This window comes from Corythoichthys intestinalis, chromosome 7 (genome assembly GCF_030265065.1).
Source record: "Corythoichthys intestinalis isolate RoL2023-P3 chromosome 7, ASM3026506v1, whole genome shotgun sequence".
Taxonomy (NCBI): domain Eukaryota; kingdom Metazoa; phylum Chordata; class Actinopteri; order Syngnathiformes; family Syngnathidae; genus Corythoichthys; species Corythoichthys intestinalis.
In genome coordinates this window covers 29,968,784-29,984,198 of record NC_080401.1, presented here as the reverse complement: position 1 = coordinate 29,984,198, position 15,415 = coordinate 29,968,784, and the positions used below count along the sequence as shown (strand labels likewise).

General features: G+C 38.7%; 1 protein-coding gene across 1 annotated transcript in view; it reads left to right on the top strand.

Annotated features, from left to right (window-relative positions):
• Positions 1-15,415, top strand: part of LOC130918369 (ephrin type-B receptor 1-like) — a 157,358-nt gene that overhangs the window by 84,010 nt on the left and 57,933 nt on the right. Inside the window, exons 8-9 of the mRNA XM_057840045.1 lie at positions 1,983-2,058; positions 3,303-3,427. Of these exons, the coding sequence (XP_057696028.1) occupies positions 1,983-2,058; positions 3,303-3,427 (201 nt within the window). The remainder of the gene's footprint in view (positions 1-1,982; positions 2,059-3,302; positions 3,428-15,415) is intronic.

Here is a 15,415-nt window from a genome sequence, read left to right as displayed (position 1 = left end):
AAAGTATTTCAAGCTTTTAAATGTGGTTGGGTTGAATCAATGAACAATGAAGGATAAATTACCTCATTATTAAATTGTGGAATATTATGCTATTGATTTACTGTATTTATTTATTTATTCTCACTTGAGTGAAGTGGCTTTTTGAAAAACATCTGAATGCTCATTATAGAAGAGTGGTACATCTGAGTGCATCCACAGCCCATTAAATGATGATGATCGATTTGGTCATTCTGTCGTAAATATATTGTTCCAGGGCACAGACTGTGACCATAATAAAACCTTAGCTGCTTAGGCAACATTTTAAATTTTCCAGCAAGGTGAAAAAGCAAAGTCAAGTTCATTTTTTGCTGCAGTGGCTGCGGTGGATCCAACATGACCAACATGACATGATACTAATAAAATAAAATTAGTCACTTAAATTTTCTTTTTGACCATGTCTACTACACACTGAAACACTCTAATTCTGAACAAAAGTACAGTGGTACCTCGACATGCGATTGCTTTGACACACGATCTTTTCGACATCCGACGTAAAAGTTGACTCGCCATTTGTTTCTACATCCGACGACATGCTCGAAATGCGACGATTTATGACAGCGCCGCAGTTTCTTTGTTTTCCCACAAGACGGACGCACGGCGGATTTTCATGTGAGTGAAATGAACATGGGTTCCAAGAATGTTAGTGCAGGTGGTGAAAAAAACGAAAAGGTGAGGCTTACCATTGAAATGAAGATGGAAATGATAGGAAAATATGAGCATGGTGTGCGTGTTCGTGAACTGGCTTGACAATACGGCCATAGCATGTCTACAGTCTCGACGGTCCTCCTCCGACATCGGTTCGCCCTTCTTTATGAATTAAGGTGACAATTATTATTATTATTGTAACATCGTCAAAAAATCGCCAGCTTCGTCAGGTTTTTAATCATTTAATTCAGAACTTGTGCTACACCGCCGCAGTTGAACATGAAAAGTGAAAGTTAAAAGTCCTCCCTCACTCTCTGGTACGTCAGCCACGCAGTGCGTTCAGGTACGTCACACAAAACACAGCCGCCACATTAGAACCCGAATCATTACATTATTGTATGTACCGTATTGGCCCGAATATAAGATGGTGTTTTTTGCATTGAAATAAGAGTTTTATTTATATTTTTATTCATAATTTATTTGTTTTGCTCTGTGTAATTGCTATTTGCAATACTACCAGCAGTATTAATTATGGATTTACTGTAGGTTTTCAGGATGTGGAACGAATTAATGGAAATATAATGTATTCTTATGGGAAAATCCTGCTCAACATACGACCATTTTGACTTACAAACAAAGTCCGGGAAGGAATTAACTTCGTATGTAGAGGTACCACTGTACTTGGACATCAGGCGAGTGTTTTTTTTTTCTCCTAGCTTAGAATCTGCATACATATTTAACCAAAAGAAATAGCAAACCATGTGAAGTAATCATTTGATGCTGACTGAAATAAGCTTAAGTCGAATGCTTCTTAGGACAGTGTTAATAATATTAAAAATAACACAGGACGCAGCAGCTGAAAGTCACGTTGGCATAAAGCACATATTTACAGTGTTCATTTTTAAATGAGTCAGCTGAATACGGCATTCCCACTAGTTACGAAACTAAACTGTCCGCTTAATTAGCCCACAGATGATCAAATCTGCCTGCGACAGCTGTACTGTCTGCCAACAGATTAGTGGTCGCCTGTAAGGAATAGAAAGCATGCTTTTTAAAGCCTGCATTATCATGCTCACTGGTGTTCTGATAAGATACACCTGCATAATCTGCTGACATCCAGTACAAGCACTGTAATAAAAAGTCAAGAAATAAGGGTCAGTACTGACTGACAGTGTACAACATAACACCACAAAAGTAAGTGCAAGGTCTCTTTGGAATTTGTATTTTCACAGATGATTAATTATTTGAACATCAAGGATCAATAACAGTTTATGCTGTTTATATTTCTTATTCTTCAGGCAGTCAACGGTGTCTCCAACAAGAGCCCTTATCCCGCCCAGCATGTGTCAATCAACATTACTACCAACCAAGCTGGTGAGTGCAAAAGCATTGTGCGAGTAAACGCATGTGTGTGCGGCCATCTGTGGGGTGTGTGTAATCGTACCCTGGGGCAATGTGGATTATGTGAGTGAGGCTTGGCTAGGGGGATAAAGGAAATTGAGCTGCAGCCTTTTAATTCATAAAACATGTTCTCAGCTTGTCATCGCTTTCCCTCTGTCTTCCTTCCTTCGTCCCTTCTCTTCTGTGTTGTTCCTGCAGCTTTCATCTTGCTGCCCTTTTTGCCTCTTTCTTCTCATTTACTCTTTTCCCTTTAACCACTGGCCCTGCTCTTCTTCTAGTCTCTGATAGCCTACTTCTCACAGACTATAAAGTCAGCCAAGTTACTGGTCTATCAATACTTTATAGAGACAGACTCGAGTGAAATTTCCACCCACATTGAGATTCAAAGGTTCCTTTTCTGATGGAAAACGCTATAATTATCTCATTCCCTCTGTCCCAGGCTAGTCATTCTTTCTCAATAAGTGATCAATTGCCTTCTTCTACACCTTCTGAATAGAACTCAAATCTACTGCCAGACATCCCTCATTCTATGAACGTTTTAGCACTCAAAATTGAATTTCTTTGTAATTTGTGAATTTCTGAAACCCAAGTATTTAAGGAATGTAACTCCCGATATACAAAAATATGCAGTTGTGAACATAAACTTAAAGAGGAACGGTTTTCAGTAGGCTAATGCTGTCATATTAAGATGATTCAGTGAACATTTCTAGAGATTTTAAACCATCTTTCGAACTCCTCCTGATTCAATGATTACGGTGTTGATTAATGACTTGCACCTAAAGCATTTGCTCATAAAGCCATTGTTCAGTACTACATTGTAATATCATGAACACCATAATCAAATCAGATTATGAATTCAAGAAATGATTAGTATGTTTTTTCCTTGCATGCACAACCATTATGCTGTGTATTTCCATTACTCTTCTCATCCCTTCACTTCTCAAGGTAATGATGCTCATAATGAGATATAAACCAACATAAACATTTATGCAACAAATTCATGAATACACAAAACATCATGGCCAACAGCCACTGGCTTTTAAAAAATTATGCATACAATTCATTATAGCCATTCTTCTTTCGTTTATTCGCGATGGGGTAACATGTTTCATCTTTGGTTATAAATAATCCTGCATTTGATTGCATCATAACAAATTTGCATAATTCTCGTATGATGGAATGCTTACGGTGTGCACCTGTGTGTGCCTTTTTGACAGCTCCTTCAGTTGTTCCTATCATGCACCAAGTGAGCTCCACAAGCCGCAGTTTCTCATTGACGTGGCTGCCTCCTGAACACCCCAATGGAATAATCCTCGACTATGAGATACGATACTATGATCAGGTATATTTGGATGATGAATGTGTTTGTATGCTTTTCCATACTGTTCACAGCCCGCAGTACGTTAGAGTCAATGAAATGTACAAAACAAGCACAGCCACATCAATTATCAAGACAGTGGGAGCCACAGTCTTACTGCTGCTTGCTCATCTTCACGCACCGTTTTTTAAACAACTGTTCACTCATAATATGTCATAGATATTGGCATTGAACTAAAACACACGCGAAACGGGGCGTTATTAAATCGACAATGAATATGGCCTTGGTTGATACTCTAACAGTGTATAATTCGTCATTGTATTACGTTTTAGCTTTTACTTATTAAAATAGCAGGAAATCAGTGCTTTATGTTCTGATACATGAAAACTTGAATATGCAGATATAAATACACCATTAGGCGTATTACAAAAAAAATGTTAATCAGTTGCTATATAAATCATACTCAAGGGTAAAGGTCTGTACCTAGGTCAGCAAAACAAATTAAAATCTGCTCTCATTCATCTTACCTGGATAAATAAATACAGTGAAATAAATCAAAAGTGACTTACCGTAATTTTCGGACTATAGGCCGCTACTTTTTTCCTTCATTTAAAATTCTGCAGTTTATAGTCCAGTATGGCTTATTTGTTGATTTATTTGGGTTAATAGGTAACACTTTATTTGACAGCGGCGTCATAAGACCGTCATAACTGTGACAGGACAAGGACACTATCATGGGCATTACTAAATGCTTATGACAGATGTCATTAAGTGTCATCTGACAAATTATGACACTAACTCGACACTATGACACTAGCTCGGATCTTTTACATCCATTCAAAAGTGAGATAATTTGCCGCATAACTCTCAAAATGACATCTGTTATACGCATTCATTAATGCTCTTGACAGTGTCATGTCATAATTATGACTGTCTAATGACAGTGTTATGGCGTCACTGTCAACTAAATTGTTAAAAAAGACCACAACTATCAATTAATGAAACAACTGGAACAGCAACTGAAGAAATAATTAGCACAGAACATGAATTTTGATTGTATTGTTATTTACATCTGTAGCGCTGCAATGAATGCTAGGAGGCATGTTGGACAACAACAGTGATTACAGCAGGTGGCAGCAGAGGTTGATTGTCTCCCCCAAGTGAGCAGTGATTGGCCAAATGAAGCTTCTTGTAGCAATGGTGGTTTGTTCATGGTGGTTCATATGGTCTTATGACAGTCGTATGATGCCGCTATCAAATAGTGTTATCGGTTAATAACTTTTGGTGTAAATTTCCCATAATACAGTGAGGACAGCGACGGTTTATAGCCCAGTCTGGCTTATCTATGAACAAATGACGTTTTTGTGTCAAATTTGGTGGCTGGCAGCTTATAGTCAGGTGCGCCTTATAGACCCTACTCACATGACGTCACAACCACGCCTCCGCGCCATATTGTCCGTCTACTCGTCGTTTTGACGCATTACCGCTACATAAATTCCTCCTATTATGGCGTGTTTTTCTGCTCGTTAACATTAATAATCAAAATGGTGAAGGCATGTGTGGCGGTTGGTTGCAATAACAGAAGATAGATGTTATGATCGTGGGCTGAGAACCCTCAAAACAGGCACGAGAGATAACGAGGATCTGAGTTTATTGTAGCAGCAGTTTATTGTTCACAGGGCTATGGAGTCTGGCGTGAAGATTCCGGGCAAAGGTACCAATAACGAGAGGTGTAGGCAAGATCCTGGAACAAAGCAAATAGGTCGATGATCAGTTGAGTCCACACAGAAAGATTCAAAACGCGAGAGGGCACTAACAGTGAACTGAAAGAGATGATCCAGCGATGTGGTGGAGCTCTGGCTGGCTTATGTAGGCTGTTGATGATGATTGCAGGCAGCTGCTGTCGCTCCGCCCGTCAGGTGCTGATCCTAATTGAATGACAGACACTTGCCTGGCCCTGGGCCTGACAATGTAGTAGTCATTTTATATCTGGTAAGATGCATTTAATATATATTTAGAGGGTTTTGGGCTGACAACCACAATTAAGATCATTGCTAGGCTAATCGCCGACAACATACACTCAGACGTTGTGAATGAACTACCTGAAAATATATAATTATAAGGGGATAATAAGACAGTTGTCATACAATTAATTTACAATTTCACTATTGAGGTCAAAAGCTAAAAAATAAATTCAACTAGGGACAGTCTGGAGTAGTGCTATCGCACTTCATATTTATTACACATTATATATGTATGTAGTGAGAGTGCTATCGCTAAACCATATAAACATTAAAAGCCCTAGCTCCATTGACAAATGACATGAAATACATTAGACTTGACAGTGGATGTTAGCAAGAACAAAAGATTTTGAAATTGAAAATTTCATAACTCACCTTCCCGAGCACAAGATAGATTCCTGCCTAATTTTCGTGGACGAGGACCTGTTTCCCCCAACCAGCAACGAAGTATTTATAAGCCTCCAAGCTCTTAAAGTTTTTCAAACTTTCGTGAGAATAGGCTGATTTTGTGTGGACAAGATAGTTGTAAATATCAGGGTAGCAGATGTGAGGCAGAGACGGCGGAGACAGCGGGTCGAAAAACATCGATTTAGGCATCAAATATGGATCTGGCGAATGGATAAACTGAAGCTTTTCCACATAACGCCTTTTATGCAACGCATCCAATGAGTTTACAGCGTCAGATAACACCGGGGCTTCCATGAATTGCTCTATAAATTGCACGACTAATTGAAACCATTGAGAGTAGGGCTAAAAAATGATGGACAATATATATATATACAGCGACACGTCATTTTGTGACGTAGGTGAGTAGGGTCTATAGTGCAAAAATTACAGTACATGATTGCAAACGCCATAATATTTTTGGCATATGTCAAAATTGTCTCGGGACAAACCAACACATTTTAAAATAATTGGGATTCCCAACACTCTAAACAAGGTCTTTGTGGTATTATCATGAATAAAAAGTGCGGTTTGTTGTACTTTAGATTTACGAGTTATGGCCACAAATTACGTGAAAGTCTTTATCTGCCACTGTGTGTTATTCATAAACAAACAAAAGACTATTATTGATCAGGGTATTTTTTCCCCCTCGGACTCTCCTCCTCACAACAAGCACATTATGATTGTGTAAGGGAAGGCAGAGAGGTACCAACATATGTTAGATTGATCACCCGTGACATTAATACAGTACGGGCCAAAGGTTTGCACACACCTCATTCAATGCAACAAAAATGAAGGTTGCAACCCCATTGATAAAGCAATAAATTTCACTAATCATCCCTGAAAAGGCATACCTGTGAAGTAAAAAAAAACATTTTAGGTGACTCCATCTTGAAGCTCATCAAGAGAATGGCAAGAGTGTGCAAAATAGTAAAGTACATAAAAGTACATAATTCCACACTTGTTCATTCATAGTTGAAAAAGGTGACGCTTCAGTGAGAATTTATAATGTAAATAGTCATGAAAATAAAGAAAACGAACGAATAAGAAGGTGTGTCCAAACTTTTCGCCTGTACTGTATATTGCGTCTCTCATTTGAGTGAATGCCACAAAATCACACTGAATATGCTGTATTATCATTTACGAATGAGCAGATTGATTGGAGAACACCTCAGTAAATTTTCCCTTTGCACCTACAGCCATAAAGACATAAGTATGCAGTGACAAACTAAATGTTACTGGGTGGATTGTCAATGTATTAAATTAAAAATACGGTAAAAATCACTAGGAAAAAAATCTTAAAGTGATGGAACAATTTAAATTTATTTTTGCTGTGTTTGGGTCTCTTGCTACATCTGAAGTACACATTTACTGAGCTGGTTTTTTTTTTGTGGTCTCTTTTCACACCATCAACAGATGTTTAAAGTCATTTTCACTGTGTTGGAGAAAAAATGCAGGAAACAAAACAAAACATAAAAACTAAGGGTGAACATTAGCTTCTTGTTACGGTTCTGGTGTGACGGGGGACCCAAGCGCACAGTTGGGAGGCAAACTGGCAGTGAGAACAAGAGTTTTATTGACAGGTATGGCAGATGGTGTTCAAATAGTCAGGTGAGCTGTTTGGTGGGTGAACAGGTAAGCGGCGAGGCAGGCGTTCAGGCAGGCAAGCAAGATTAGCTAAATAGCAGATTTTCAGGATTCTTAACTGACTGAAGCTGGAGTAACAAACTCGTTGAGTTGTTAATCTGGCGATGATGTGAGGCCGAGGACCGGTTTAAGTAGGCTGTTGAGGATGATCACCTGCACCTGGTCCCAGGTTCAGCCATCTATCTATGTACCCCCCCCCCCCACACACACACACACACACACAAGAAGGAGGAGTGGGGCTCAGGAGCGCTAACATTTCTTTTGTCCAAGCGTTAATGCTTTTTTTTTTTTTTCGCCACAAAAACTGTCCTCTCCGAATGTTGCACCAACTTGTCCAGTCTAAAAAGGCCATGTTTAAAGGACTAACATCACCCAAACTAACCATTAACCAAGTACATACATCGTCTTTGTAAAACCACGTTCAAATTTATACTCGCCAAAACAGGTTCAAATGAACTACAACCGCCTGACTCATTCCCTAAACTCAAAAGTCTCAAAAGTCTAGTGACATTTTTAGCAAACCTGAAGAGCGCAATTCTCCCTCTTATTTCTAACTCAGAACCTACAGGCAACAACAAATCCGCAATTGTTAATGTATTTAATCAGTCCTGAGACAAAAAAAAAGGGTCGATGTGTATATATCTCCTGAATAAACAGTACGTACCAATTATCATTGTGATCCGTCCACTGATAACGGAACAGGGGCAATTTTAATGTCCTACCCAAGAAGAACAAAGCAGTGAGATCTTGTGACCTTCCTCTTGGGCAGTCTAAAACAAAAGGACAACAAACAATGCATCGAGGTGAAACTAAACCTACTTTGTGTGCCATATTGCATGATGAAAGTCAAACTTCTGTCCATCTGCATACACATCTTTTTTTCTACAGTTATATATACAGTGGTACCTCGACATACGATCGCTTCGACACACAAACTTTTCGACATCCAACGTAAAATTTGACTCGCCATTTGTTTCTACATCCGACGACATGCTCGAAATACGACGACGTGACAGCACCGCAGATGAACGCACGGCGGATTTTCTTGTGGAAGAAATCAACACAGGTTTCAAAAAGGTTGGCACAGGTGGTGAGACAAGGAAAAAGGTGACGCTTACCTTCTAAATGAAGATGCAAATCATACAGGAATACATCTCCACGGTCCTCCTCCGACCACCGTTCACCAGTCTTTATAAGTTAACGTAACAATTATTATTGTGGTAATATTACCAAAGTAATCGCCAGCCTTGTCAGGTTTCTAAGAATTTATTCCATCAATTTATGCAAAGCCTACTAGGAGTCGGAACCTCTTGGTACCTCATGATACGATACGATTTGCGATACAAAGCTCACGATAACGATGATCTGACAATATGGCGATACAATGATTATCGATACATTTGTAAAATATCCTAGAATGATTTTGTGACCAACAACTAACAAAAAGAAAAACAAGCTTCTGCTGTGAATTGGAATGAGTTTTTATCACTAGTAGACGTCCAATCCATATGGAATTTGCTGCCATCCCTCCCACTTCAAACGGATTGAACGTCTATGTCTACGTCAGTCGTAGCCAATGCCAGGCAATGAGGTAATTTTGGGCCATTTAAGGTCATTTACCTGTTGATCTTGAGTTACCTCCTGTTGATTTTGGGGTATTTTATGGGTCTGTTCCTGTTGATTTTGAGTTGCAGAACAGGAACTGACCTGGGCATCACCCAAATGAAAAGGCAGTGACTCAAACTCAACAGGAAATGACCTATAAATGCCCTAAAATTAACCGCAAGTGACCTGTTACTGCCCTGAAAACCCTCAGTCTAAAATGATTGGGCGTCGTGCACCGTCAGTGCAGCCTTAGAGTTAACTGAGACACTATTATGGTGGAAGATTTTGGTAGCAACTTGTTGGTTCCTTTTTATTTATTTATTTTTTTAGACATTGACACCTTTTTAAAACGATATCTCGATTCTTAGCAGGAGCATGTCGATAATGTTTTGGGATACAAAGTATCACGATATATCACCATTTCGATATTTTGTCAAACCCCTAAAGCCTGTCCCCCGCAGTTGACGGTGTTCTCAAGAAAACATTGAAAGTGAAAGTAAGGTTTCCCTCTCTCCGTCACCTCATCCGCGCGGTGCGTTCAAGTACAGCAAAAAACGTCCGCCACATTAGAGCACGATTCGTTACATTATTACAGGAATTATTATTATCATTATTATATGATTATTCCGATTTTTATTTATAATTTATTTGTTTTGCTATGTGTAACTGTCATTTGAAATAGTACCAGCAGTATTTCTTAAGGATTTAGTGGAGGTTTTTGGGCTGTGGAACGCATTAATTGAATTATAATGTATTCATATGGGAAAATCCTGCACGACATACGACTATTTCGACTTACAAACAAGGTCCTGGAATGAATTAACTTCATATGTAGAGGTACCACTGTATATGCAAAATAGTTCTTAAAACCATTGTTAAGGTATCCCTGGTGTCATTTCACATCTTTTTTTAAAAACCTACCCACACTAGTGTATTTGAAAACAGAAAAAGACTTGCCATCTTCTAGTTGTCTCGTTCTGTGCTTGGTGCACAGCAGGGTTCGGATGAGTGTTGATGCGTAACCAAACAAACCCCACTAGAATTGTTTCAAATTCAACCAAACCTGACGTGTGGAAACTGCATGACTTTCATCTGCTTAAGAGAAGGTGTTCAGTCTTCAAATAAAATCTAAATGAATGGTTTGTGTTGTGAAAACACCTCCATTAAAAACCTTTAAGGGGCACATATTGTCAATATGTGTGAATAGGAATGAGCACAGATGAAAACCTACAAGCTGTGAGCTGTAGATGGCATACCCTAACAGGCATACAAACCTCAAACACGACCCACATTTTTTACATGACATCTCTTTATCCTTGCCTACAAAACTGAAGAAACTGTTTTGTCGAGAGGGTGAAGCAGCTGCCTGTCTCTGTGCTCATTTTTAATACAAAATCTCAGTGAGTCACTGCATCAATAACTCACACGCGGTCTAAATTACAAACCAAGCTGCAGAGTTTAGATTCCCTTCGGTATCTTTGCCAAGACTCCTGCCTTGCTGTCTCAAATTTTCTAGCACAATAGATGTTTGGCTGTAATTAAGATGTGCTGCAAAATGGGAAAAATATGCAAATGCTTTATTAATAATGTTCAAACTGTTAAACAAATGCACTTATTGCTGATGCATTAAATATTCAATTTATCTGGGGCTCAGTGGAGGTAAAGTTTGGTTGCATTCAGACCAAATCCTGCATTCCATAATAAAGGTTTAAAGTACTTTAAGAAAATTGATTCAGAAAACCAATATGCCCCTCTCTAACCTTGCTGGTATTTTGCGGACTCCTCAACATGTGTAGTTGACTACCGTAATTTTCTGAATAGTCAGGTTGACACTGTTGTACCCTCGGACTGCAGGACAGCTTGAACTTGTTTGGATGTTAGTCGAGGTTCTTTATCCTCCATCCGCACAATCTTTCGTTGAAATCTCTCGTCAAATTTTTTTTTTCATCCACATCTAAGGAGGTTAGCCACAGTGTGATGGGCTTTACACTTATTGGTGACACTGCGCACGGTAGACACAGGAACATTCAGGTCTTTGGGGATGGACTTGTTGCCTGTAGATTGCCCATGCTTCCTCACAATTTTGCTTCTCAAGTCCTCAGACAGTTCTTTGGTCTTCTTTCTTTTCTACATGCTCAATGTGCTACACACAAGGACACAGGACAGAGGTTGAGTCAACTTTAATCCATTTTAACTGGCTGCAAGTGTGATTTTGTTATTGCCACCACCTGTTATATGCCACATGTAAGTAACAGGTGCTGTAATTACACATATTCGAGAAGCATCACATGATTTTTCAAAGGGTGCCAATACTTTCGTCTAGCCCATTTTTGGATTTTTGTGTAAAATGATAATGATTGAATTTTTTTTTCATTCTCTTTTGTGTTTTTTTCATTGCAAACAAAATAAATGAATATATTACTACCAAAGCATTTGTAATTGCAATCATTTTCTGGGAAAAATTGAGCATTATCTGACAGAATTGCAGGGGTGCCAATACTTTTGGCCAGCACTGTATGTCCAGCTCAGCTCTTTTACATCCATTCAAAAGTGAGATAATTTGACGCATGACACAAAATGACATCTGTCACTAGCATTCATTAATGCTCATGGCAGTGTCATGTCATAATTATGATGGTCTTATGACAGTATTATGGCGCCACTTTCAAATAAAGTGTTACTAAATACGACAACTAGAAAATAATGAAACAACTGGAACAGTAACTGAAGGAAGAATTAGTGCAGAACATGAATTTTGATTGCTATTTACATCTGTAGTGCTGCAATGCATACTAGGAGGCATGTTGGACGACAGCAGTGTTGATAGCATGTGGCAGCAGAGGTTGACTGTCTCCCCCAAGGGAGCAGTGATGGCCAAATGAAGCTTCTTGAAGCAATGAAGCTTTGTAGCCAGGTTGTTCAAAGGTTCATAGTGGTTCATTTGGTCTTATGACAGTCTTATGATGCCACTATCAAATAAAGTGTTGCTGGTTATAGGGCTGGGCGATATGGCCTTAAGTACGTATCACGGTAAATTGAGCAGATTTACCTCGAAAACGATAAATGACGATAAATTCGCCCAAGCGGACTGTTATATAATTTGAAAATTTGAATCAATGCATGGAATACAAATTAACTGTTTCTCGTTAAATTTATTTACCAGCTTTCAATTTAACAATTGCACACGCAGTCTAAACATTAAGTATATATAAAAAAATTGTAAACAATAAGAATTCTAGCGTGAACATTTATAACAGCTTGTATGACTTGAAAAATGTTCAACATTATAAATTTCAATCTGACGACTGTGCAAACATGTCATTGTAACACAAATGACTTGCAGCTTTAACAGTACACTTCAGACAACTTATTGGTAATGGCTGCTGTGACATAATTATTCAACACAAGTGTTTGCGTAATGGTTTCAGGTTTTTTTTTCCAGAACATTTTTTAATACATACACAGACACAACCAGATTAAAGCTGTATTGCTCTGATGTCAATGAAACATTTAAGATTTTATGATGGCAGAATAAAGCAAACACATACAGGAAAAATAGCTGTGGCCATTAAACTGTCATATTATATATAGGCTTCACTGTTGGATTATACTTTATGCTGAGTGCTTTACCATCATGAAAGCCTTCAGAGAAATCACACAGAGATACCAAATAACGCGACATAATGATTGCTAGATGAAGTCCGTGCCCAGTCAACTCATTAATTTCAGCCGTTTCGACAAGGTTAGAGGCTTAGAACCGCTATCCGACTCCATCACGTTCATTTGTAGAATTAGCGGCTAGCGTTAACCGCTAGCGTTAGCCTGTGGCTTAGCTACCAGAAGAAAGCAATGAAAGAATCCTCTCCTGAAATCGTGAGAACCAGGGAGGACAGTGGGTGAAAGCCCGTCTGGAACCCGCCAAGAGTTTACTTAATGTCGGGTGAAAGTTTGGCGAAGCTCCCTTAAGCCCGACTCCATCACGTTTGCTTGTAGCGTTAGCCGCTAGCGTTAGCCTACTGGGCTTCTGTTTGTTTGGCTTCCTGAAAACCATGTGACTCCATACGTAAGCACACTGACTGCTTTCTTAAAGGGGAATGAACATAGCCGAACAACACAGAGTTAAAGCGGGATGAAAAGACTATATTTTCTTGTTTTATTAAATTACCGAATTTACCGACATGGTCAAAATTACGTCGGTCATCGTGAAGAATTTCGGTCACGGTAAATTTTCGGTTTAACGCCCTGCTCTTACCGGTTAATATCTTTTGGTGTAAATATCCCATAATACAGTGAGGACAGCGGCGGCTTATAGTCTTGGGTGACTTATCCATGAACAAATGCTGTTTTCGTGTCAAATTTGGTTGGGTGGCAGCTTATAGTCAGGTGCGCCTTATAGTGCAAATTCTGCTAATATGCCTTATGTTTTAATATTTGCGTATTACAACATGAAATTGCTTGGGTTGATGCCAACCTTTTATAAAATGGCAGGTTTTGAGAAACAAAATTGGGATGTTGCGAAATGATATATTTTTTAGGGCTGTCAAAATTATCGCGTTAACGCGTGGTAATTAATTTTTTTAATTAATCACGTTAAAATATTTGACGCAATTAACGCACATGTCCCGCTCAGACAGTATTCTGCCTTTTGGTAAGTTTTACAGCAAGGCTTTTTGTGCTAACAGCGAACTCTTGTGGTCGCTTTGCGACATGGTTTATTGTTGTCTTGCCAGTTCAATATGGCTGCAGGACGTCTCGGGCTGACGCCTACGTTGTAATGTTGTGCTTATATGATCCTTGGACAAGATTTGTCCGTAAGTATGGTTGTTGTAAATAATGCACATATTATGTTAGTAAGCGAAATGTTATATTTTTTGTATGAGACGCTTTTTGTTTATGTTTTGTGAACCTGTATAGCGTGCTAAGCTAACGTTGTTGCTAATGCAATGCTTGTGTACTTTTTTTTGGTAGTTTTGCGACAGTCTAAAGAGGACAATGGTTTGAGGCCATTTTATAAATAAATCAGATGAAAAAGAAAGAAGCCTGATTATTATGACGTCGTTCACTAGCTGTCTAGCTTTGGAAAAAGTAGACGCTTCGGAGTGAGGACAGCATAGACAGATTTAAATGACAGTAGAGTGAAATGCCCACTACAGTCCTTATATACCGTATGTTGAATGTATATATCCATCTCGTGTCTTATCTTTCCATTCCAACAATTTATTTTACAGAATATATATATAATTTACAGAAATATATGGCATATTTTAGAGATGGTTTGAATTGCGATTAATTGCGATTAATTACGATTAATTAATTTTTAAGCTGTAATCAACTCGATTAAAAATTTTAATCGTTTGACAGCCCTAATATTTTTATTCCACTTGGTGTCACTTTAAAAATTGCTTTTCAACCCAGTGACCAATGTTGCTAATTGACTTTGGGTAACCTGTTGAAAAATAAAGCCTAAACTTGAACTGCAGGTGATGCTAAATGAATACAGTAAATTAAAAGAAAGATATCCAGGGCAAGAATGGCAATTAACGCACGGGCCACACTAACACTAAACTTTGATGTTAAGTGAAATAAAAATGCCATGTGAGCCCCAAAAGGTCCAAGGCCTGGATGTTTGAAACCCCCTTACCGTACAATTTAAATTGTGAAAAAACATACAGACCAAAAAGTATAAGATAAACACCTCTCAGAAAACGGGTTAACTTTTTTTCTGATAAAGCAACATCAGGCTAGTGGTTGGACATTTCATTATGTGACATCAGGCAAAAACCTTACATTATTTAATTTCACTTTATTTTCTTGTTAGAATTACTTGTCGATAAACGACTGACAACTATGCTGCTATTTTTCCACTTCTTCGTTTCCACCTCGTCGACCCCTTCTGACTTCCTCATCCGTTGCCCTCACTCGTGCAGATAACGAGGTTTGAATTCCACAAATTTAATATGGCACATGGTGGTAGGATTTTTTTCCTTCCGCTTATCTCTGGCTAGCAGACCTTTCCAGATGGGCTGGCCCTCTAACCTCCCTACTGTGGCAGGCAAAAAGCCCCCCAACCATACACACACGTGCACACACTCCACACATTGACACCTACTTTTTGTGGTCACTTCCAATGTTATAAATCTTAATTTCTCAAAAAATAATCATGTAAACATATGCTGTAATTATCCATGTGGTGTGTCTTAGTATCTTACACTTGCGACTATTTGACATTGGCCATGTATCTGCATGAAAAAAATGAGTTATATGGCTCAATTCTGTTAACTGTAGAGAGAATACA